Here is a 23,904-nt window from a genome sequence, read left to right as displayed (position 1 = left end):
GCTCTAGCGGGGCAGAAATATGACAAAATGACTTGTTGGATAGGGGGCATCCTATGACGGTGCCACATTGAAAGTCACTGAGGTCTTCAGTACGGGTCATTCTACTGCAAATGTTTGTCTATGGAGATTGCATGGCTGTGTCCTCGATGTTATACACCTGTCAGCAACGGGTGTGGCTGAATAGCCGAATCCACTAATCTGAAGGGTTGTCCACATACTTTTGTGAAAACTATGTAGTGTAAACTAGCTCAAGAAGACAATAAAGTGGTCAAATACCATTATTATAGTGGTTAATGTCTAATGCTATAGTACTGAGGAATCAAGAGCTTGAAGGTGTAATACTTGGTCAGCCATCTTTTTTAATAACTTCTTAAAACCTCTACAGGATTGGTGGGTCCCCAGCGGGACGGTTGAGCTAACGTAGGCTAATGCGATTAGCATGAGGTTGTAAGTAACAAGAACATTTCCCAGGACATAGACATATCTGATATATGCAGAAAGCTTAAATGCTTGTTAATCTAACTGCACTGTCCAATGTACAGTAGCTATTACAGTGAAATAATACTATGCTATTGTTTTATGAGAGTGCACAGTTATGAACTGGAAAAGTTATTAATAAACCAATTAGGCACATTTAGGCAGTCTTGATACAACATTTTGAACAGAAATGAAATGGTTCATTGGATCAGTCTAAAACGTTGCACATACACTGCTGCCATCTAGTGGCCAAAATATAAATTGCACCTGGGCTGGAATAATACATTATGGCCTTTCTCTTGCATTTCAAAGATGATGGTACAAAAAAAAAAAATACAAAAAAAAAGCAAGGTTTTTTCTTTGTATTATCTTTTACCACATTTACCACATTTCCAAATGGTATCAAGAATATGCATATCCTTGCTTCAGGTCCTGAGCTACAGGCAGTTAGATTTGGGTGTCATTTTACAGCGAAAATACATTTAAAAAAAGGTCCAATCCACACAGCAGAGAATGTATTACAGTTCACAAAAGACATGTTCAGGGACTTCAAATCACGTTTTAGGAAGAAAAAAAATACATTTTCTCATGAAAATGTACATTCTCTGATGTAGAAAATAAAAAGTCACAAACTATAATAAAGTCTGTTGTAAAATAAAAGTCAAAAGTTTGAAGACTCATTCCAGGTTTTTTTCTTAATTTTTTACTATTTTCTATGTAGAAATTAGTAAAAATAGAGAAGGAAAACACTGGAATGAGTAGGTGTGTTCAACCTTTTGACTGGTACTGTATGTCAGTAATAAGATTCTTAACTCTGTAAACACCACGTCAGCCATACCAGAGTGCAACGATAGGAAATCACATTGTTCAATTCATCCCTTGAATTTTATGGCACTATTTGTTGGTACAACTGTTCAACATTGTTGTTGAAGCCAGAAATGACATAGTACCCCTGGGTATCCCCTAGCCTACAATGTACAGTATGAACCAACATCTTTACTGAAAATGATGTAAACATGAGAATATCAAATTATGAACACTTTAATGTGCAAGGTATGGATGATCGTGATTTGTTTACACACTCAGAATCTAGTAAGGATGTAATGACCTTTGGTACAAGATTTTTGAAGAAATATGACATTATCAGAGAATCTGAAAAGGCCAATTTATATTTTACATAACATAATAGTGATCAATAATATACAAACAAGTGACTTAAAATGTCTTTGATAAATAAAAAAATCCAAAAAGGAAAGTTGTGAGGACAGAACTTATGAACATTTACGTTTTGGAATAACACATATCTTTGCTTCAATAAAAATATTACTCCAAAGTCAACGATCCTTCAAAAACCATTGTATGTTATCTGGAATCGATCCTGTATGTTTCTTCTTACCTGTCTAACATACTGTGCTTCCTATTTCGGAAAGAAAACAATACTTTACAAAGGTAGATATAGAAAAGTTACACATAAAGTGACAAGACTTTTTCCACTTCCCACCAACCAATTTATCACATCGTCATCGTCATAGTGCATCTCACTGTCTTTTTCCCCTTCTGGTTTTCATGGGTTTATCTCCTCAATGTCAGTGGTGCTACATTCAAACAGAGTAACCAGCTGCTCTTCGTAATTTGCAATGTTTCTCTTCATGATGTCCATGCAGGGGCCCAGCAACCTCTCAAACGCCTGCACGTCCATAACTGGTAAAAGCAAGAGGAGAGGTGTCAAGACACAGGATGGGAAACCATAACTGGTGAACACAAGAGGAGAGGTGTCAACACTCCACTTTATTATCGTGTAAATACACCCTCTATTCCATGCTGTAATGTAAAGTGTTACCATGTCACAACAAGTGAATGGCAGAGAAGGCTTTTGTTGGCTTTCACATAAATACAGAAGTGCTTCTCTCAAAAGCTGGTGCTTTCACTAAGACATACAGTTATGTCATGGACTGAAACAGGAAGTCAAACAGAACATACAGTGTAGTAAAGACAGTACCTAAACACTTGACACTTCCCACAGCATAAGCTGAAGCAGCTCTGGGTTTGTTGGTGACGAGGGCCAGTTCTCCAAAGTACTGCCCCCTGGAGCATGTAGCTATATCCACATCCTCTTGGTCCTTTTTCGTCTACAGAGAAGACATAAGAAAACAACATAAACAACATTAAATCCCACAAATCTGTCCAAAGTAAATATGATTTATTTTGATGGTGCATACATGAACTACTTTTATATATATTTTTTAAATCATCACAGAACAACGCAAACTTACCCTGGTTCTCTTCATGGTGATTCTAACTTGACCAGATTCAACTATATAAAAACAATCTGCTAGGTCCCCCTGTAACAGAAGATACAGGATTATGTTCAAATGGAGAATAACAAATACATAACAAAGAATGACTGAAATAAGTCTGTTCTAGTTAGAGATTGGGAACATTTAATACGAACATAACACACATGATGCATATAAATGGTGGGATCATTTACAACGTAAGACTGAGATGTATAAATACCTGAGAGATAATCTGTTCTCCATCGCAGAAGGCTCTAGAAGACAACACATCCACCACCTTCATTCTCTCTGAAAGCTGTAGGGAAAAAAGTGGGTTTGAGATTGGTTTCAAATTGGTTTAAATGGATCAGTTGGTTTTACTTTAAAATACACTTTCGATTCTACTGGTAGAGAGAAAGAAAGTAGCAAAGTCTCAGACCTGCCGTCTTGCCAACTCCTATGGTCATTGTCATGCTAAACAACCATAGGAGTTGGCTAAACAGCACAAACAGGTCTGGGACCAGGATATACATAACAAACAGGAAGAGATATCTATCCTGTACCTCTAATGATGTTAACAGTGGAAGTGATTCAATGAACTCCTCGTACAGTCTCCTCTTCAACGCGTTGTTCTTCACTATGATCCTCCTGAATGTCAGACGATCCTGCAGACAACAGAGTAGATCAATCATTTCTAATGGTAGGATGAAAACAACAGAGTAGAGCAATCATTTCTAATGGTAGGATGAAAACAACAGAGTAGAGCAATCATTTCTAATGGTAGGATGAAAACAACAGAGTAGATCAATCATTTCTAATGGTAGGATGAAAACAACAGAGTAGATCAATCATTTCTAATGGTAGGATGAAAACAACAAGTCATGTCGATGTCTGGATATGGTGAAAGATACACTGAGTTTACCAAACATTAGGAACACCTTCCTAATATTGAGTTGCATGAGGGGCATGGGCTCTACAAGGTGTGGAAAGCGTTCCACAGGGATGCTGGCCCATGTTGACTCCAGTGCTTCCCACAGTTGTGTCAAGTTGGCTGGATGTCCATTGGGTGGTGGACCATTCTTGATACACACAGGAAACTGTTGAGCGTGAAAAACCCAGCAACGTTGCAGTTCTTGACACAAAGTGATGCGCCTGACACCTACTACCATACGCTGTTCAAAGGCACTTAAAACTTTTGTTTTTCCCACTCAACCTCTGAATGACACACGTACACAATACATGACTCAACTGTCTCAAGACTTAAAACTCCTTCTTTAACCTGTCCCCTCATTTTCATCTACACGGATTGAAGTGGATTTAACAAGTTACATCAATAAGGGACAACAGCTTTCACCTGGATTGACCTGGTCAGTCTGTGTCATGGAAAGATTCATGTTTTGTGTCTCAGTGTATATTCAAGACACACACAGTCCACAATTTGTGATTGTTTTGTTTACTAGTACAGTACTCCATTACCACTCCTAGAGTTTCTATAAACATTTTGTCCCTGTGTCCAACATAATATTGTCCAGCAGAGGGAGCTTTATCATTAAATACATGTCAAGAATTTCCACAAAAAGCAGCAGAAGTATTATTATATCATGTCATTATATTATGGTCTGTGAGCATCTGGGGTTAAACACCTGGGAAAGGACACATGTGCTGCTAATGTACAGTCCAATGCTTCCAGCTCAGAGAGTACAGATTCAGATTGTACAAAACGGTTCTTTTACCTCACTAAGCTTTCTCAGCTGTTTCTCCACAGCTAAATACATAGAGGCAGAATTCTGGCAATGTACCCATCGGAGCATAATGTACCTATAAGCAACTTACAATAGAGTGAGTCCATATAAGTGAACATGATCCCTGACACATTGACAACTGAGCCATTCCTCACAATGCCAGTTTCCCCCGACAACTGAGCCATTCCTCACAATGCCAGTTTCCCCTGACAACTGAGCCATTCCTCACAATGCCAGTTTCCCCTGACAACTGAGCCATTCCTCACAATGCCAGTTTCCCCTGACAACTGAGCCATTCCTCACAATGCCAGTTTCCCCTGACAACTGAGCCATTCCTCACAATGCCAGCTTCCCCCGACAACTGAGCCATTCCTCACAATGCCAGTTTCCCCTGACAACTGAGCCATTCCTCACAATGCCAGCTTCCCCCGACAACTGAGCCATTCCTCGCAATGCCAGTTTCCCCTGACAACTGAGCCATTCCTCACAATGCCAGTTTCCCCCGACAACTGAGCCATTCCTCACAATGCCAGTTTCCCCCGACAACTGAGCCATTCCTCACAATGCCAGTTTCCCCCGACAACTGAGCCATTCCTCACAATGCCAGTTTCCCCCGACAACTGAGCCATTCCTCACAATGCCAGTTTCCCCTGACAACTGAGCCATTCCTCACAATGCCAGTTTCCCCTGACACCTGAGCCATTCCTCACAATGCCAGTTTCCCCTGACAACTGAGCCATTCCTCACAATGCCAGTTTCCCCTGACACCTGAGCCATTCCTCACAATGCCAGTTTCCCCTGACAACTGAGCCATTCCTCACAATGCCAGCTTCCCCCGACAACTGAGCCATTCCTCACAATGCCAGTTTCCCCCGACAACTGAGCCATTCCTCACAATGCCAGCTTCCCCCGACAACTGAGCCATTCCTCGCAATGCCAGTTTCCCCTGACAACTGAGCCATTCCTCACAATGCCAGTTTCCCCCGACAACTGAGCCATTCCTCACAATGCCAGTTTCCCCTGACAACTGAGCCATTCCTCACAATGCCAGTTTCCCCCGACAACTGAGCCATTCCTCACAATGCCAGTTTCCCCCGACAACTGAGCCATTCCTCACAATGCCAGTTTCCCCTGACACCTGAGCCATTCCTCACAATGCCAGTTTCCCCTGACAACTGTCAGACACCTGCTACCCCATAATAGAATATGCACGGTTCAGTACTGTCTGGCACTGCATGTACTATGAGAAACAGTTTAGGGAACAGAAGAGCATTCACTCACCAGGCACCAGAGGGCTCCGGGCGAGGTGGAGATGATGGTAGCAGCCCTGGGGGTGTTGTACATCAGGGCCAGCTCCCCAAAGCTCCCCCTGTTATCATAGGCCCCCACAGTCTTCTCTACACCATCAACCCTCATATAGATGTCAAAGGTCCCTCTGTGTGTGTGAGAGAGAGAGAGAGAGAGAGAGAGAGAGAGAGAGAGAGAGAGAGAGAGAGAGAGAGAGAAAGAGGGTAAGAAAGAGATATGGAAAGGGAAGAGAGAGCGAGATGGAGAGAGAGCGATGGGGGGGAAGAGGGAGAGAGATGGAGATGAAGAGGCAGAGAGAGAGAGAGAAATGGAGGGGGAAGAAGGAGAGAGAGATGGAGGGGGAAGAGGGAGAGAGAGAGAGCGAGATGGAGAGAGCCAATTGGATCATATAACAGTCCTTTCAAGACAAATACTGTGATCTTTATTGGACCTTGTTTTGACCAGGTTAGTCTCATTGAGATGAACAATCCCTTTTACAAGAGAGACCTGGCCAAAATAGCAGTGCACAAGGTTTCAAACCATTTACAACATAAAACACAAAGCTCTACAGTTTAAAATATACATTTACACACTGAGCACAAGATGGTTTGGGGAAGTGTAGTGCAACTAGCACTTTTTCATCATAGTGTTTACCCTAGCTGAAATGATTAACTGAAATGAAACTATTGCCAAATATACTGTGATGTAATGTAGCAAATTTGGGAAGTAACCCCGGCCGGCTGTCAGTCCAGTATCAAGGAAGTTAGTAGTTTCGCAAGCCAACGCTAACTAGCGTTAGCACAATAACTAGAAGTCTATGACTATCTGCTAGCATGCTAAACTACCTCTATCTTCCTTCCTACTGAACACAGAGGCATAACAAAGTTCATCTGAAGTAGATAAAGGGCATCATTGCTAACATCCCAAAGTATCCCCTTTAACCGTTGAGCCAGGAGATCCAAACCTCTTGACGAGGTTGCTACTACAGAATGTCAGGGATTACCTTTCAATGACGTAGAAGTTGTCGCCATCGTCATCTTCATCTATGATGTGTTCTCCTACCTCAAGGAACTTCTCAAACATGGCGTCCAGTACTTGGGAAAACTGTTCCTGTGATATGAGAAAACAAACAATAAATAACAATTCAAACTGAAACAAAAGACCTGTGGATTATATTACACTAGAAGTATATTAAATTAGAAAACCAACATTGTACTGAGTATTTGTAATAGTAAGGCCACATTACCCATTACATATGCCACAGCATCATCACAGTACAGTATGTAGGATAAATGAAAACTTGAACTTGATTCCTCTCTACATGCTGTTACAGTATTTCAAAATAACTAGCTAAAAAATCCCACAGTGCATTGGGCCATGACAAAGTTACAGGCCCCGGGCTACGGTCTGTTCTTTTTTCTGTGTACAGTTTTCTGTTTGTGTGTGTGTATGTGTGTGTGTACAGAGTACGTCAGTCCATTGAATCCCAGCAGCCAGTGGGTGGAGGGGCAGAGAGGCCCACTCAGCCTAAAATGAGGGAATATTTCTTCAGTTTACCGGGTCCAGGTTTTTGAACAGCAGGATGTCTCTGCAAGCCTCCTGTAGTCTCTGCCTCTGTTCGTCTGTTTTAGGATGGGTGACCTGGGAAAACACACACGCCACTCATGTTATTCACAGTGAGACATTTAGTGAGGAAACGTCATTAACATGATGCCACCATAACTCATGCATACCCCGTGCACTACCTCCAATACTAATCAAGTACAATATCAAGTGGAATCAAGATCCTGTATCCTGTAGTTTCTCTGTAATACTTTGTTTTGAGTTGTACAGTAGTACTATTTTGAAGTGGTACAGTCACTCCTCTGTCTGTCTGGGCCATCTTACCCTCTGTTCTTTGTCTTCCTCATCTTCATCAGGGTTGAACGCCTCAGCACAAACTGTGTGATGGAAGAGATGAATGAAAGTTACTGCAAGACATTAAAATACAATACATTAAGCAGAAATGTTCTGTTAAACGACATACAGTCATTCTGAAGCCATACAAATGGTAAACAAAACAATCTAAGATAGTCCATGTTAAAGATCCAAGACTATATGGGGTGAGAGTGAGATTCTGGGAGTTTATTAACAGGATTTCTACCATGATCCCACTTATCCCAGTCATATAAGCAACTGTCTTATTCTGCTGAGATGAAGAGTCTTTGTGATATACTTAACACCACACCATTGTTTATAGTGTGGCGGGCTAAAAAAAGGTTTCATCAATGTAACATTTGTATAAACATGTAGATATGATCTCCTTCCTGTAAACTTGCTCAATGCTCCATGACATCACAGAGAGATTCAGTAGACATATTTAAGCCTTGCTCTTTAAAACAGATCAGAAAGAGTTTATACCCAACTGAACCAGAGCTCAGTCCTTCTACTTGTGAATGACAAAGCGCATATCTATTGTTTACACATAACCTATATTGTATTTGGCAACTAGACCTTAATTATACTTATCCATTCAAAAGGAATCACACTATAATTTTTCATTATGTAAAATAAATATGCTTTTTTTTTTATATAGAGTCTGAAGACCTTTTTTGCAGTGTGTGGACAGCACTGGCCGTACTTCTCCTGTACCACACAAAAACAAAACAGGTATCTTGACACCAACCTCCCCTGAAGACCTCTTACACTCCCTTACTGCTGGCATGAGTCAGGCCAGTGAGCGCAGCAGTCAGTATGGTTGACCAGCCCATCAGCGAGGCCAGTGAGCGCAGCAGTCAGTATGGTTGACCAGCCCATCAGCGAGGCCAGTGAGCGCAGCAGTCAGTATGGTTGACCAGCCCATCAGCGAGGCCAGTGAGCGCAGCAGTCAGTATGGTTGACCAGCCTATCAGCGAGGCCAGTGAGCGCAGCAGTCAGTATGGTTGACCAGCCCATCAACGAGGCCAGTGAGCGCAGCAGTCAGTATGGTTGACCAGCCCATCAGCGAGGCCAGTGAGCGCAGCAGTCAGTATGGTTGACCAGCCTATCAGCGAGGCCAGTGAGCGCAGCAGGCAGTATGGTTGACCAGCCTATCAGCGAGGCCAGTGAGCGCAGCAGGCAGTATGGTTGACCAGCCCATCAACGAGGCCAGTGAGCGCAGCAGTCAGTATGGTTGACCAGCCCATCAGCGAGGCCAGTGAGCGCAGCAGTCAGTATGGTTGACCAGGCCATCAGCGAGGCCAGTGAGCGCAGCAGGCAGTATGGTTGACCAGCCCATCAGCGAGGCCAGTGAGCGCAGCAGTCAGTATGGTTGACCAGCCTATCAGCGAGGCCAGTGAGCGCAGCAGGCAGTATGGTTGACCAGGCCATCAGCGAGGCCAGTGAGCGCAGCAGGCAGTATGGTTGACCAGCCCATCAGCGAGGCCAGTGAGCGCAGCAGTCAGTATGGTTGACCAGCCCATCAGCGAGGCCAGTGAGCGCAGCAGTCAGTATGGTTGACCAGCCTATCAGCGAGGCCAGTGAGCGCAGCAGGCAGTATGGTTGACCAGGCCATCAGCGAGGTCAGTGAGCGCAGCAGGCAGTATGGTTGACCAGCCCATCAGCGAGGCCAGTGAGCGCAGCAGTCAGTATGGTTGACCAGGCCATCAGTGAGGCCAGTGAGCGCAGCAGGCAGTATGGTTGACCAGGCCATCAGCGAGGCCAGTGAGCGCAGCAGGCAGTATGGTTGACCAGGCCATCAGCGAGGCCAGTGAGCGCAGCAGGCAGTATGGTTGACCAGCCCATCAGCGAGGCCAGTGAGCGCAGCAGGCAGTATGGTTGACCAGCCTAGCCCATAAGCTCCTGCATGCCTCTAGCCAACCATCCTGTTACCAACCATGCAGATAATGGTACAGTCACTCGTCTGTCTGTCTGTCTGTCTGTCTGTCTGTCTGCCTGTCTGTCTGCCTGTCTAACCTCAAGCTCCCACACAGAAGACTAGGATAGAACTCATGTCACCCTACATCATTCACTGATGTATTTCCTTCCTGTTCTTCACTAATGGAAGATAGAGATGAATTACCCACCGTTGTCTCTACTGTAAGCAGAGGCCAAATGAAACACAGTGGATAAACAGTTATGATGAATGACCTCCGTGTTTTAATGCCTCAAAATTTTCCATATCAGTTACATAAAAAATAAAGATTGTAGCCTGACTGTCAGTGTAACTTCAGAAGGTATCCTTGATAAGAGATTTAACGGTTTGTTTTATAGGTAGACTGCTGACTGAACGAACAGGCCAGACAGAGTTAGTGCTGTACTGTAGAAGATTGAAGATTCTTGGTAAAAGCATGTCAATTATTGAAAGGGTGACATGTTCTATAAACAGACAATGGGGTGCTGACTGAATGGCTGCTGACTTCAGGCTCTCTGGGAATGGGGATCTCACGGTTGAGAAGCTAAACCTACTACAGCAAAAGGCTTTTGTGCCAGCCCAGTAGTAATACACCTGCAGTGGTGTAAAGTACTTCAGTAAAAATACTTTAAAGTACTACTTAAGTAGTTTTTGTTGGGTATCTGTACTTTACTATTTATATGTTTGACAACTATTTATATGTTTGACAACTTTTACCAAAGAAAATAATGTATACTACCGTTCAAAAGTTTGCGGTCACTTAGAAATGTCCTTGTTTTTGAAAGAAAAGCACAATTTCTCACATGGAATGGCCTTCATTTCTCAGAACAAGAATAGACTGACGAGTTTCAGAAAAAAGTTATTTGTTTCTGGCCATTTTGAGCCTGTAATCGAACCCACAAATGCTGATGCTCCAGATACTCAACTAGTCTAAAGAAGGCCAGTATTATTGCTTCTTTAATCAGAACAGCAATTTTCAGCTGTGCTAAAATAATTGCAAAATGGTTTTCTAATGATCAATTAGCCTTTTAAAATGATACACTTGGATTAGCTAACACAACGTGCCATTGGAACACAGGAGTGATGGTTGCTGATAATGGGCCTCTGTACGCCTATGTAGATATTCCATAAAAAAGTCTGCAGTTTCCAGCTACAATAGTCATTTACAACATTAACAATGTCTACACTGTATTTCTGATCAATTTGATGTTATATCAATGGACAAAAAAATGTGCTTAAGTATATTTTAGCAATTACATTTATTTTTGATACTTTAGTACACTGCTCAAAAAAATAAAGGGAACACTTAAACAACACAATGTAACTCCAAGTCAATCAAACTGTCCACTTAGGAAGCAACACTGATTGACAATAGATTTCACATGCTGTTGTGCAAATGGAATAGACAACAGGTGGAAATTATAGGCAATAAGCAAGACACCCCCAATAAAGGAGTGGTTCTGCAGGGGGTGACCACAGACCACTTCTCAGTTCCTATGCTTCCTGGCTGATGTTTTGGTCACTTTTGAATGCTGGCGGTGCTTTCACTCTAGTGGTAGCATGAGACGGTGTCTACAACCCACACACGTGGCTCAGGTAGTGCAGCTCATCCAGGATGGCACATCAATGCGAGCTGTGGCAAGAAGGTTTGCTGTGTCTGTCAGCGTAGTGTCCAGAGCATGGAGGCGCTACCAGGAGACAGGCCAGTACATCAGGAGACGTGGAAGAGGCCGTAGGAGGGCAACAACCCAGCAGCAGGACCGCTACCTCCGCCTTTGTGCAAGGAGGAGCAGGAGGAGCACTGCCAGAGCCCTGCAAAATGACCTCCAGCAGGCCACAAATGTGCATGTGTCTGCTCAAACGGTCAGAAACAGACTCCATGAGGGTGGTATGAGGGCCCGACGTCCACAGGTGGGGGTTGTGCTTACAGCCCAACACCGTGCAGGACGTTTGGCATTTGCCAGAGAACACCAAGATTGGCAAATTCGCCACTGGCGCCCTGTGCTCTTCACAGATGAAAGCAGGTTCACACTGAGCACATGTGACAGACGTGACAGAGTCTGGAGACGCTGTGGAGAACGTTCTGCTGCCTGCAACATCCTCCAGCATGACCGGTTTGGCGGTGGGTCAGCCATGGTGTGGGGTGGCATTTCTTTGGGGGGCCGCACGGCCCTCCATGTGCTCGCCAGAGGTAGCCTGACTGCCATTAGGTACCGAGATGAGATCCTCAGACCCCTTGTGAGACCATATGCTGGTGCGGTTGGCCCTGGGTTCCACCTAATGCAAGACAATGCTAGACCTCATGTGGCTGGAGTGTGTCAGCAGTTCCTGCAAGAGGAAGGCATTGATGCTATGGACTGGCCCGCCCGTTCCCCAGACCTGAATCCAATTGAGCACATCTGGGACATCATGTCTCGCTCCATCCACCAACGCCACGTTGAGCCACAGACTGTCCAGGAGTTGGCGGATGCTTTAGTCCAGGTCTGGGAGGAGATCCCTCAGGAGACCATCCGCCACCTCATCAGGAGCATGCCCAGGCGTTGTAGGGAGGTCATACAGGCACGTGGAGGCCACACACACTACTGAGCCTCATTTTGACTTGTTTTAAGGACATTACATCAAAGTTGGATCAGCCTGTAGTGTGGTTTTCCACTTTCATTTTGAGTGTGACTCCAAATCCAGACCTCCATGGGTTGATAAATTGGATTTCCATTGATTATTTTTGTTTGATTTTGTTGTCAGCACATTCAACTATGTAAAGAAAAAAGTATTTAATAAGATTATTTCATTCATTCAGATCTAGGATGTGTTATTTTAGTGTTCCCTTTATTTTTTTGGAGCAGTGTATATTTAAAACCATATACTTTTAGGCTTTTACTCAAGTAGTATTTTACTGGGTGACTTTCACTTAAGTCATTTTCTATTACTGTATCTTTACTTTTACACAAGTACGACAATTGGGTACTTTTTCCACCACTGCACACCTGACATAACAACAGATGTAACACACTCACCTGATGCTCTTCTAATGAATCGACTCATCACTGGAGCTGAAATAAGAGGAAAGCAAAATGTTAGCTGATCATATAGGATTCGTATAGGATTCGTATAGGATTCATATAGGATTCAAATCAGATTCATATCGGATTCATATAGGATTACATTCCGTTAAGGCCAAAGAAAGAAAGAGGACTTCCAATAATGCAGTGATACCATACAGAGGACATGTTCTGAGAAATGTATCAAAGCTGGCAATTGAATAATGGGTGAAAAGGACATTTGATCTACTGTGGATTGTTATAACAAAATGTTAATCACAGATGTGACCTAATGCATATCCTCTCTCTTTGATAACTTCATCAAACCAGGTAAACCATAACTGCTATTGGTCAATATTGCCCATGCAGAGCTAACATGGCTGCCATAGAATAGGTGGTGTTATGTAAATGCATCATAATACTTCAAACTGTCCAAACTCTCTCTACTATATCTTTGGCTCTACATAAAACCAGGTATGCACGCACCCTTTGCTGACCTAAAACTCCTAACAGGGAACAGCTGCTAAGTCCTTTGAATTGCATTTTGCTTCTCTGAACAAAATTTAATTGAGAATGAATTTAAAGCATCAATGAACCAAAGCAATTTAAAACACTTTGCACTAGAACAATATCTCCACATGAAAAATACATTAGGTAAGAGGTCTCATCTCATCCATGATTACCTAGTTAGCCAGCCTCTCTCTCTCGTCTAAATATAATTATGATGAGCTGAGGGCCTGGGTTGGTTGTGTTGTGTAAGGGGGAATTATAGGTCCTCTCACGGGCCATGAAAAGTGCAGTCAAGGCTTGCCAGTAACAGGAAGATTGAATGCACATGACTGCACCTGTCCTGAAACAACCATCTCTCAGGGTTTGTACCATAGCTACATTACTAATTGTTTATAAAATAATAATCAGACGCAGACACGTGATAGGTTGAAGCGAGATGGAACTCAGTCTGTGATGAGCTCAGACTGTTTACTTTAGATTCACTGACTACGGAAACCCAGGAGGCACAACTTCCCACAATACCATATGCATGTCGCACCAACATAAATCTACAAAGGCATCGCATACTGTATGTCCGAGATAATCAAATAGATTCAGCCACAAGACGATTTTTTTTAAGCGGATGGTCAGGGGGCCAGAACATAATGACTAATAATTTATAGACTGCAAATTGACCGCAAGAAGCCCAAACAGATATAATATTTGACTAAAACATAATCATTTCAAACTTTGCTTACATTTGTATACGATATCACATATATTTCTCTATTATACATGGGAATACTTGGGACCAAAGATTTCCAAAATTAAAACCACTTGGAGCTGATTCGCTGGTGTTTTCACAATCTTTTTTGTCCTGCAATAAAATAAAAATATATTTATTTTTTTGCTCAGAAAACTTGGGGTGGGGGGCAAATAAAACCATCCGTGGGCCACCAAGTGGGGAACCCTGACATGTGTTTTTGTCACACTATTATAACAAACTGGAACAGAACATTGTGGTGATACTGTGTCAGGGCCAAGGGCTCATGGGAGTAATGTGGCATTTCTGCGTCAGCCAAGGTCTTATCTTCTCTCTTCTAGTCTATGCTACTCTATTCCATCTGCAAGCAGTAATCGTGCAGTAATCGTGCATGGGGCTTGTTCCATTCTATTCTATTCTATGTGTTACATAAAATGTATAAACAGAGAATGTAGGCCTAGCCCTGTTGCAGCCTTGCCTGACGACGCAAACAGAATTGTTCCACTGCTATGCACTTCAGCCTGAGACTGCCATCACTGAAGTCGTTTGTAGTGACGTCAAAATTAGGGGGTGTTGTACAAAACAAAGTAATCAGCGATTGGATCATCTCTAAACAATCAGATTATCAAAGCCAATGGTGAATCTTCAAAACATAACTTTACCCATGTGTGTTCTTTTCTGGCTCTGGCCCAACCCATAGGGTTCTGAGACCAATCAGACGGTCTAGAATGGATTTCCATTCTAGGAATCTTCAGGGAGATACTCAGATCCCCAATCAATGAGGGGGTTCGATTGATCTGGTCCGAGCTACACCGAGCTATGGCCCATCATGTCATCGGGCGAAAGTGGGGAGGGAAGAGAGAACTTCTCAAATCAAACAGTAATCTGCACCACTCCGCCATGTTGTCAACAAGGCAGCATGGGGCATTGTCCAGATAAATACATATATTTTCCATAAAATAAATGTTAGAAATTTCAAACTATATACTTTTCATTGAGAAGGCAGATAAAGCGTTTTTATCAAAAGCAATCACTTTTGCATGTGAAAACAAAGAATCCTACTCATTACTACACGTGCATAATTACTTCCACTTTTGTTTTGACACGGACAGAGCGGGAGGCAACCTGGCTCACGCCCGGGAGGCAACCTGGCTCCAAATCGAATGCAATCAACTCTCAGCCGCTGCAAAACACACCAACACGGGCGACCAGGCGAGATTAATCGCACCCCCTCATTGGGGAGAAGAAACTAACGTCCGTGGGCGTGACGTGGCGTTTGGCCAGAGGAAGGAGTTTGGGTAGCCAGGCAAGTTGCAGCCCTGGGTGGCCTATCCTCCTATTAGCAGGCATCCAGACTTCCTCTTCAGTCAGGCTCCACAACCACTAATGGAATGCTAACCTGTCACAAACACTTTTCCCCCCCAACTGCTTTACTTTCAGACCTACAGAGCTGTACAATGCCAATAACATACTGTTGCATATGAAATGTAAAGGCTTATGCGATTTTTATCATGACGACTGTATAGGCTCTTGTTCCCTCTGTAGTAACTCGGCCTACATGCACTGTTAAGCCCTAATGATGTCAAATGAAATCAGGATACGCTGTCGGTTAGAGACCAAAGGCTACACAGCTATAGTATTATTAGTATGCACATCAATCAGCCACCATGGCATGACCATATACGGGCAATACCAGCCCAGACAAAATACATGCCATGGTGTTGTTACAATGTGGCAAGCAATTCCAACGCTAATCACACACACACACACCGGCTATATTCTCTCTAGGAGGTAAACATATTGCAATTGTAGGATTCCATTCCATTATTCCATTGGCTGCCGAATTAAATATACACATGGTTATTATTCTTTACCAATAAATTCCTCGTCGTCACTCTCCTCTTCCTCTCCATTTTCTGAATCGATCTGCATGGCTTCGTCGATGAAATTGACCGCTTTCCCACTGGGTCGCGTGGCCGAATTCTGGTCATTTCCGAAAGCGGTCCCGGTGGTCTCACTGTCCTTCAGTTGGGTGAAATACTGCAACGCGAACTCGAGCAAATCTCCCGGCTGATTCCGCAACACTTCCACGGTAAACCTCTGCAACAGCTCCGTCAATCCTTCAGGAATTTCTATACTCATTCCTGATGTCAAATCTAAGAGAAATACGAATAAAATGTAACGTTATACCTAATGTGCTTCCCAAATAACGAAATAATTCTATTCAATTCTAAATACAAGAGACTGGAGAGGAACAAAAATTAAACTGGGAAAACGCTTAATTGCCCGGTGAATGTTTTATAATCCACGTGTAATGGTAGAGAGTCCTTTCAGTATGTTGAATGGCATCTTCTGCTGCTCTTTCTGGCCACAGGAAACCCACGCATGTGACCCGGGAAACCATGGCAACCACCCACCCAGGGATTGCGTATGAAGAAGCGAGCTGCAGCAATGCATAGGATGGCAAAAACCTGCAGTGGCATGTTGTGAGCGTTCACTCATTTAATGTAACCAAACATAATAGCCTACTCAGACATGGACATAGCAAAAATGTGTAAGATTTGTTATATATATACATAAAAGGAATACCATTATGGCACTGGATTCATAAATAAACTGGTAGTTTTATAATGAATATGCATAAAGCAGCTGCAGTTGCTTCAGGCTATTCTATTGTAGTCTCTTCTGTTTACAGTCATTGGTTCAAATTCAAGCTGGACAAATGGTCACAATTTACAGTAAATGGCCTATATTCTGTGTATTTTCCAACTATGTGTAAATTCAAGCTGGACAAATGGTCACAATTTACAGTAAATGGCCTATATTCTGTGTATTTTCCAACTATGTGTTAAATTATGTAAAGATAATTCCAGCTAAAAGCTAAAAAGGGAGTACAATTAGACTGGCACTTCCTGTTCTGACCCACTTCCTTTCTGTCTTTAGGGAGGAAACATAATAAATCAGTCAGACTGGGTTATTGTCAAGGGACTAGGGCCTAGGTTTCTGTGCTGAGCAGAGGACCAGCTTCTTTTCTTTCCCACTCAGACCCATTTTACTGGAGATCGTCAAGGGACCTGTGGCCACTTTGCTGTAAAGGACAAGCCTGGTCCCAGATCTGTTTGTGCTTTTTTGCCAACTCCTATGGTCCATTTCACACCAATGACTATAGTGGTTGGTAAAATGGTACAAACAAATCTGGGACCAGTCACACATATGCATGGAGTTTTCCCTCTTAATATACATTCTGTGTGTGTCCATCATCCTCACACAGTCAATTTTGATCCAAAGAATTCAAGTAACAAACACTAGTTTGTGTGTAATTCAAACCATGATGTATTGTTGTAATCCCAGCAAGGCAGTGTTCCCAAACTGTTGCAGATGTGACTGACTGTGCCCTCCTGGCCTTGTGGTTGGCAGCAGCCATCCAGTCTTTTCCCGGCAGATTTGGATGGAAGAATGTGGTATTAGTGGAATATCAGTGTGGGAACATTTGATACCAAACTACTGTAGCCCTGTAAACCAACTCTAGGTGTGTAAAACAAGGAGGGAAACATATATGTGTTTTGACACAGTATAACAACAATTTGATTTAAAATGTAATTCAATGTGGACACAGTAGTATTAGAGCATTTCAGACTGGAGGGTTTTGAGAGAGTATTCTGTTTCCTGTTTATTAACAACGTTAACAAACAAGAGCCGGCTCTTAGAACCGACTCGTTGGCGAACGACCCATCACTATTAGATAGAATGTCGCGCCCCATCCGCCTTTGGGGAAAACAACCTGTTTATTAACAGATTGAGAGGTATTACAGATAAGAAAACACTAATAAAGAACCCACCTAAGTGTTTTCCTGTAGGCTTACTCCCTGATACCCTCACTATACAGCAGTCTACACAACACCATCATCACCCCAACCATCACCATCATCACCACAACCATCATCACCATCACAACCACCACCATCATCACCACCCCAACCATCACCATCATCACTACAACCATCATCACCACAACCATCATCACCACAACCACCATCACCATCATCACCACAACCATCATCACCATCACCACAACCACCACCATCATCACCACAACCATCATCACCACCCCAACCATCACCATCATCACCACAACCATCATCACCATCATCACTACAACCATCATCACCACCACCACCATCACCATCATCACCACAACCATCATCACCATCACCACAACCACCATCACCATCACCACAACCACCACCATCATCACCACCCCAACCATCACCATCACAACCACCACCATCATCACCACAACCACCATCACCATCACAACCATCACCATCATCACCACAACCACCATCACCATCATCACAACCACCACCATCATCACCACAACCACCACCATCACAACCACCACCATCATCACCACAACCATCATCACCACCATCACAACCACCACCATCATCACCACAACCATCATCACCATCACCACAACCACCACCATCATCACCACCCCAACCATCACCACCATCACCACAACCACCATCACCATCACCCCAACCATCACCACCATCACCACAACCACCATCACCATCACCACAACCACCACCATCATCACCACCCCAACCATCACCATCATCACCACAACCACCATCACCATCACCCCAACCATCACCACCATCACCACAACCATCATCACCATCATCACCACAACCATCACCATCATCACCACCCCAACCATCACCATCATCACCACAACCACCATCACCATCATCACCACAACCACCACCATCATCACCACCCCAACCATCACCATCATCACCACAACCACCATCACCATCATCACCACAACCACCACCATCATCACCACCCCAACCATCACCATCATCACCACAACCACCATCACCATCACCACAACCACCATCACCATCATCACCACAACCATCATCACCACCCCAACCATCACCACCATCACCACAACCACCATCACCATCACCACCCCAACCACCATCACCACCACCCCAACCATCACCATCATCACCACAACCACCATCACCACCACCCCAACCATCACCATCATCACCACAACCACCATCACCATCACCACAACCATCACCATCATCACCCCAACCATCATCACCATCATCACCACAACCATCACCATCATCACCCCAACCATCATCACCATCACCACAACCACCATCACCATCATCATGACTCCAACCTAAGTGTATGTAAACGTCCGACTTCAACTGTATGTCCCAGTTTTGATGCACCTGTGCTGTCTCCGCCTTCTAGATGGTAGCGGGGTGTGGCTCGGGTGGCTGAGGTCCTTGAGGATCTTCTTGGCCTTCCTGTGACACCAGGTGTTGTAGCTGTCCTGGCGAGCAGGCAGTGTGCCCGCTGGTGATGCCTTGGGCTGACCACACCACCCTCTGGAGAGCCCTTTGGTTGTGGACGGTGCAATTGCCGTACCAGGCATTGATACAGCCCGGCAGGATGCTCTCAATGGTGTATCTGTAGAAGTTTGTGAGGGGGAGTACAGCTGATGATTGGCAGGGATTCATGTCTGATGGTCTTGATTTAACTGATACTCTGTACAACTTGTTCTGTAAGCTTTTAACTTAATTTTCTAAAGATACTGAAACTTTAAAATAAGTAATGTATTATGTTTGTTTATTTATGTAGCATATCTTTGTGTGTTAAAAATGCATGGTAATGAAACTTTGGATGTAGACAGTGTTTCTAAAATGATTTCATACACGACAGAAATGTAAATGTGTGTGTATCTTGTCTGAAATTCCTAGATGTTATTAAGTAATTGATTTCTCTCCAATAAAATACGCTTCTCATTATTTATTTCCATTCGACAGTTTAACTTGCAGTAAAACTAATAGCATAAATAGATTCACCATTGATCTTCATGATTAGCATTTCTGTCTCCTTCTGTAACTGGGCTCTCTCTGCAGAAACATGATGATCAGTATGACCAAGTGTTCAGTTGAAAAGTTTACATCACTGATGTTTCAGTGAAAACACTCGCAAAGGCCTATAATACCAGCCAGGAGAATGCACTATTGCGCCAGACAGACTGCAGGAACTCCAGAGGGTCTCTTCCACCACTGAAAATGTACTGAATCACGTCACAGGGTACTGTTAAGATCTGGCAGCATTTATCTCTCCCCCCTCGACCTCTTCAACTCTTTCAAGCACTAAGAAAAGTACACAAAGGATATTGTTTCCTGATGAATGAATGCGGTACAACTCCATCCTTTGTGCCAGGTCTGAAGGTGCCCACATTGGCATTCATATCTGCATCCATATCCATGATCTTCATTGCATTGAGGTTTTTTCTAGATTATGGAGACGTAATTTATAGATCGGCAGGTAAGGGTGCTCTTGAGCGGCTAGATGTTCTTTACCATTCGGCCATCAGATTTTCCACCAATGCTCCTTATAGGACACATCACTGCACTCTATACTCCTCTGTAAACTGGTCATCTCTGTATACAAGTCGCAAAACCCACTGGTTGTTAATTATTTATAAAACTCTCTTAGGCCTCATTCCCCCCTACCTGAGATATCTACTGCAGCTCTCATCCTCCACATACAACACCCATTCTGCCAGTCACATTCTGTTAAAGGTCTCCAAAGCACACACATCTCTGGGTCGCTCCTCTTTTCAGTTTGCTGCAACTAGCGACTGGAACGTTCTGCAACAAACACTCAAACTGGACCGTTTTATCTCCGTCTCTTCATTCAAAGACTCAATCATGGACACTCTCTTACTGACAGTTGTGTCTGCTTCTCATGCTGTATTGTTGTCTCTACCTTCTTGCCCTTTGTGCTGTTGTCTGTGCCCAATAATATTTGTACCATGTTTTGTATTGCTGCCATGTTGTGTTACTACCATGTTGTCATGTTGTGTTGCTACCATGCTGTGTTGTCTTAGGTCTCTCTTTATGTAGTGTTATGGTCTCTCTCAAATCAAACTATTTGTCACATGCGCCGAATACAACAAGTGTAGACTTTACCGTGAAATGCTTACTTACAAGCCCTTATTAACCAACAGTGCAGTTCAAGAAGAGTTATGAAAATAGGTGGGGGTGAAGTGACTGACGCTCCTCTCTTGTTGTGATGTGTGTTTTGTCTTATATTTGTATTTTATTTTTAATCCCAGGACCTGTCCCCGCAGGAGGCCTTTTGCCTTCTGGAAGGCCGTCATTGTAAATATGAATTTGTTTTTAACTGACTTGCCTAGTTAAATAAAGGTTAAAAATAAATATTGTCCTGAGCTCACTTCGACACCCTTAACGGGCTCAAATACAGTAACTTCCACTGTTACTTCAGCTAGGTTTACACTAGTGTTTGCTCCCTGTACTGCCTTGGTCTCTATTTTCTCCCTGTACTGCCCTGGTCTCTGTTTGCTCCCTGTACTGCCCTGGTCTATGTTTGCTCCCTGTACTGCCCTGGTCTCTGTTTGCTCCCTGTACTGCCCTGGTCTCTGTTTGCTCCCTGTACTGCCCTGGTCTCTGTTTGCTCCCTGTACTGCCCTGGTCTATGTTTGCTCCCTGTACTGCCCTGGTCTCTGTTTGCTCCCTGTACTGCCCTGGTCTCTGTTTGCTCCCTGTACTGCCCTGGTCTCTATTTGCTCCCTGTACTGCCCTGGTCTCTATTTGCTCCCTGTACTGCCCTGGTCTCTATTTGCTCCCTGTACTGCCCTGGTCTCTATTTGCTCCCTGTACTGCCCTGGTCTCTGTTTGCTCCCTGTACTGCCCTGGTCTCTATTTGCTCCCTGTACTGCCCTGGTCTATGTTTGCTCCCTGTACTGCCCTGGTCTCTGTTTGCTCCCTGTACTGCCCTGGTCTCTGTTTGCTCCCTGTACTGCCCTGGTCTCTGTTTGCTCCCTGTACTGCCCTGGTCTATGTTTGCTCCCTGAACTGCCCTGGTCTCTGTTTGCTCCCTGTACTGCCCTGGTCTATGTTTGCTCCCTGAACTGCCCTGGTCTCTGTGACTTACTGTAACTGATGCTGCTTTGTATGTCCACAGTGGCGATTTTAGCATGTAAATCTTGGTGGGGCCAAAAAAATTTAAAATACAAATATGCATGCCAGCAACACAACACTAAACAATACATGAATTGCACTATAACGGTGACAAAAGTTCCCCGAAACTGTCAGGACCTACATAAAGCTGTCCCAACAGCAGAGTCCAAACATATCAGTCCCAACACCTTACCACTGCTACACCTGGTTATCAGCAGAGCCTTGTCTGGCAGCGAAACAGTTCATTCAGCCTCATTTACTGCCTTTTAAGAAAACATAGCTGATATGGCTGACTTACTTAAACAAATGTGGTTTCAACTGACAATTGAGATGTACAAACTATGGCATAATGGGACAACGAGTGGATAAGAGGCAATACGAAATTTCGATTAAGACAAATGAGCGAGCTAGGACGGCCGTATAGTAGTCAATATAACTATTTGTTCAGCACTTTTTGAAATGTACAGCGACAGAATTCAGAACATGGACCATTCTTACAGTATCCTCCCTGTACACTAAGTCAGAACCGCAGGATAAATAAAGGGGGCATATAAGCAGACAATAAAAGCTCTTACAATATTTGATGATTACATTTCCTTAAAACAGGCTATAGGCTACATGTGCACCACCAAGTCAGAACAGTAGTCGAAATTAGGAGCGGAAAAGGGACCTAATTATTAGGGTGAGGCACATGGGCTACCAACAGCTTACTACACAACATACACTTAGTATTACTTTCTTGGCTACAGTATACATATCTCACTGGCATATTACATATGTATGCAGCAGCAGCATACAAGACATTCTGGACTCGCCTTGTTTTGCTTGTGCTGCACGGCGGTCCTTCGTGGGTAAATTTTGTCGTCAAACTTTATCATCAAAGTCTGGCATTCTCAGAATTTATGGTGTTTTCAAGACAACTGAGAACTCTGGGGAAAAAAACATAGTCGAATCATGATGACGTCAGTGATCTTCAGGTTGGAGCTCTAGCAAGAGGCCTGAGTTCCCGACTTGCAATTTCGAGTTGGATGACCGTTCAAAACGTATTTTCCCAGTCGGCGCTAGTTTTCCCAGTTCAGATTTCCCAGCTCTGAGTTTCCAGTTGTTTTGAGCACGGCAGAAGTCATGCTGGATTGACAGCATGGCCAATGTTGAATGTTTATCCTTTTAAACTTGGAAAAGAGACACTTAAAACCCAGACTTGGGACCACACATCCACTCCACTGAATAGCAGGCTAGTGATTGCATTGCAATGCTTGCAGTTAGCCACCTATTGTTGAATTTGTGATTTCTAACTTGTTGTGTCCAATGGCCGATGTGCACTTCATATGACAAGATTTATTTTCCGCTGGCTGCCCCATCACCACAAAAAGCACTGAGCTAGGCTGAAACACCTGCATTTTTGGAGCTGCCTTACTCAAGAAAGCAAAAAAGAGACTAAGTTTGTATGCGGATTTATTAATGCAATTCTTTTTTTTTTATATTTTATTTTACATTGTTTGCAAACTGATATGTGACACGTAATATCATGCAAAACAGGCAACACTCCCAAATATATCTATATTTAGCTCTGCCCCGCCTGCCCTGAATGACGGGTCGCCACTGTATGTCCTTAGCATTATGTGACAAAAACAAAGGGACACAATAAGTACAATATCTTACATATGGCTCTGAGGCCAGCCTGGATAATAGGCAAGAATCCTTGTTCCGTGTGTCCCCACCATTCCTAAGTACATAGTTTACCTCCATGTATTTGTACCGTGTTGTACCAAAGAGTATCTATTATATTGACAAGATGGTCGACGGACCGCTCTAACAATGGAAATAGATATCTGCAAAGGCGAAAGGAAGGCCGGGAGGAGGGGAAATCAGGTGGGAAATGTTTTGCCAATGAGAGGGCAGATACGCATGTGAACAACGGGTCACAACTC

At 43.5% G+C, this 23,904-nt stretch overlaps 1 protein-coding gene across 1 annotated transcript; it reads right to left on the bottom strand.

The window, feature by feature from the left end:
- Positions 1 to 339: 339 nt before the first annotated feature.
- On the bottom strand, positions 340 to 16,324 carry LOC106561704 (cAMP-dependent protein kinase type II-beta regulatory subunit). The gene is made up of 11 exons (XM_014125918.2): positions 15,818 to 16,324; positions 12,668 to 12,703; positions 7,670 to 7,722; positions 7,340 to 7,423; positions 6,786 to 6,892; positions 5,777 to 5,930; positions 3,317 to 3,418; positions 2,995 to 3,069; positions 2,751 to 2,819; positions 2,477 to 2,606; positions 340 to 2,178 (listed from the first exon to the last, which is right to left on the bottom strand). Exons 1-11 carry the CDS (start codon positions 16,083 to 16,085, stop codon positions 2,042 to 2,044), a joined length of 1,215 nt encoding a protein of 404 aa, XP_013981393.1. The 5' UTR covers positions 16,086 to 16,324; the 3' UTR covers positions 340 to 2,041.
- Positions 16,325 to 23,904: the final 7,580 nt, after the last annotated feature.

The sequence above is a fragment of the Salmo salar genome, chromosome ssa10 (assembly GCF_905237065.1).
Source record: "Salmo salar chromosome ssa10, Ssal_v3.1, whole genome shotgun sequence".
In the NCBI taxonomy this organism is placed as follows: domain Eukaryota; kingdom Metazoa; phylum Chordata; class Actinopteri; order Salmoniformes; family Salmonidae; genus Salmo; species Salmo salar.
This window is presented reverse-complemented; position numbering and strand designations above follow the sequence as displayed.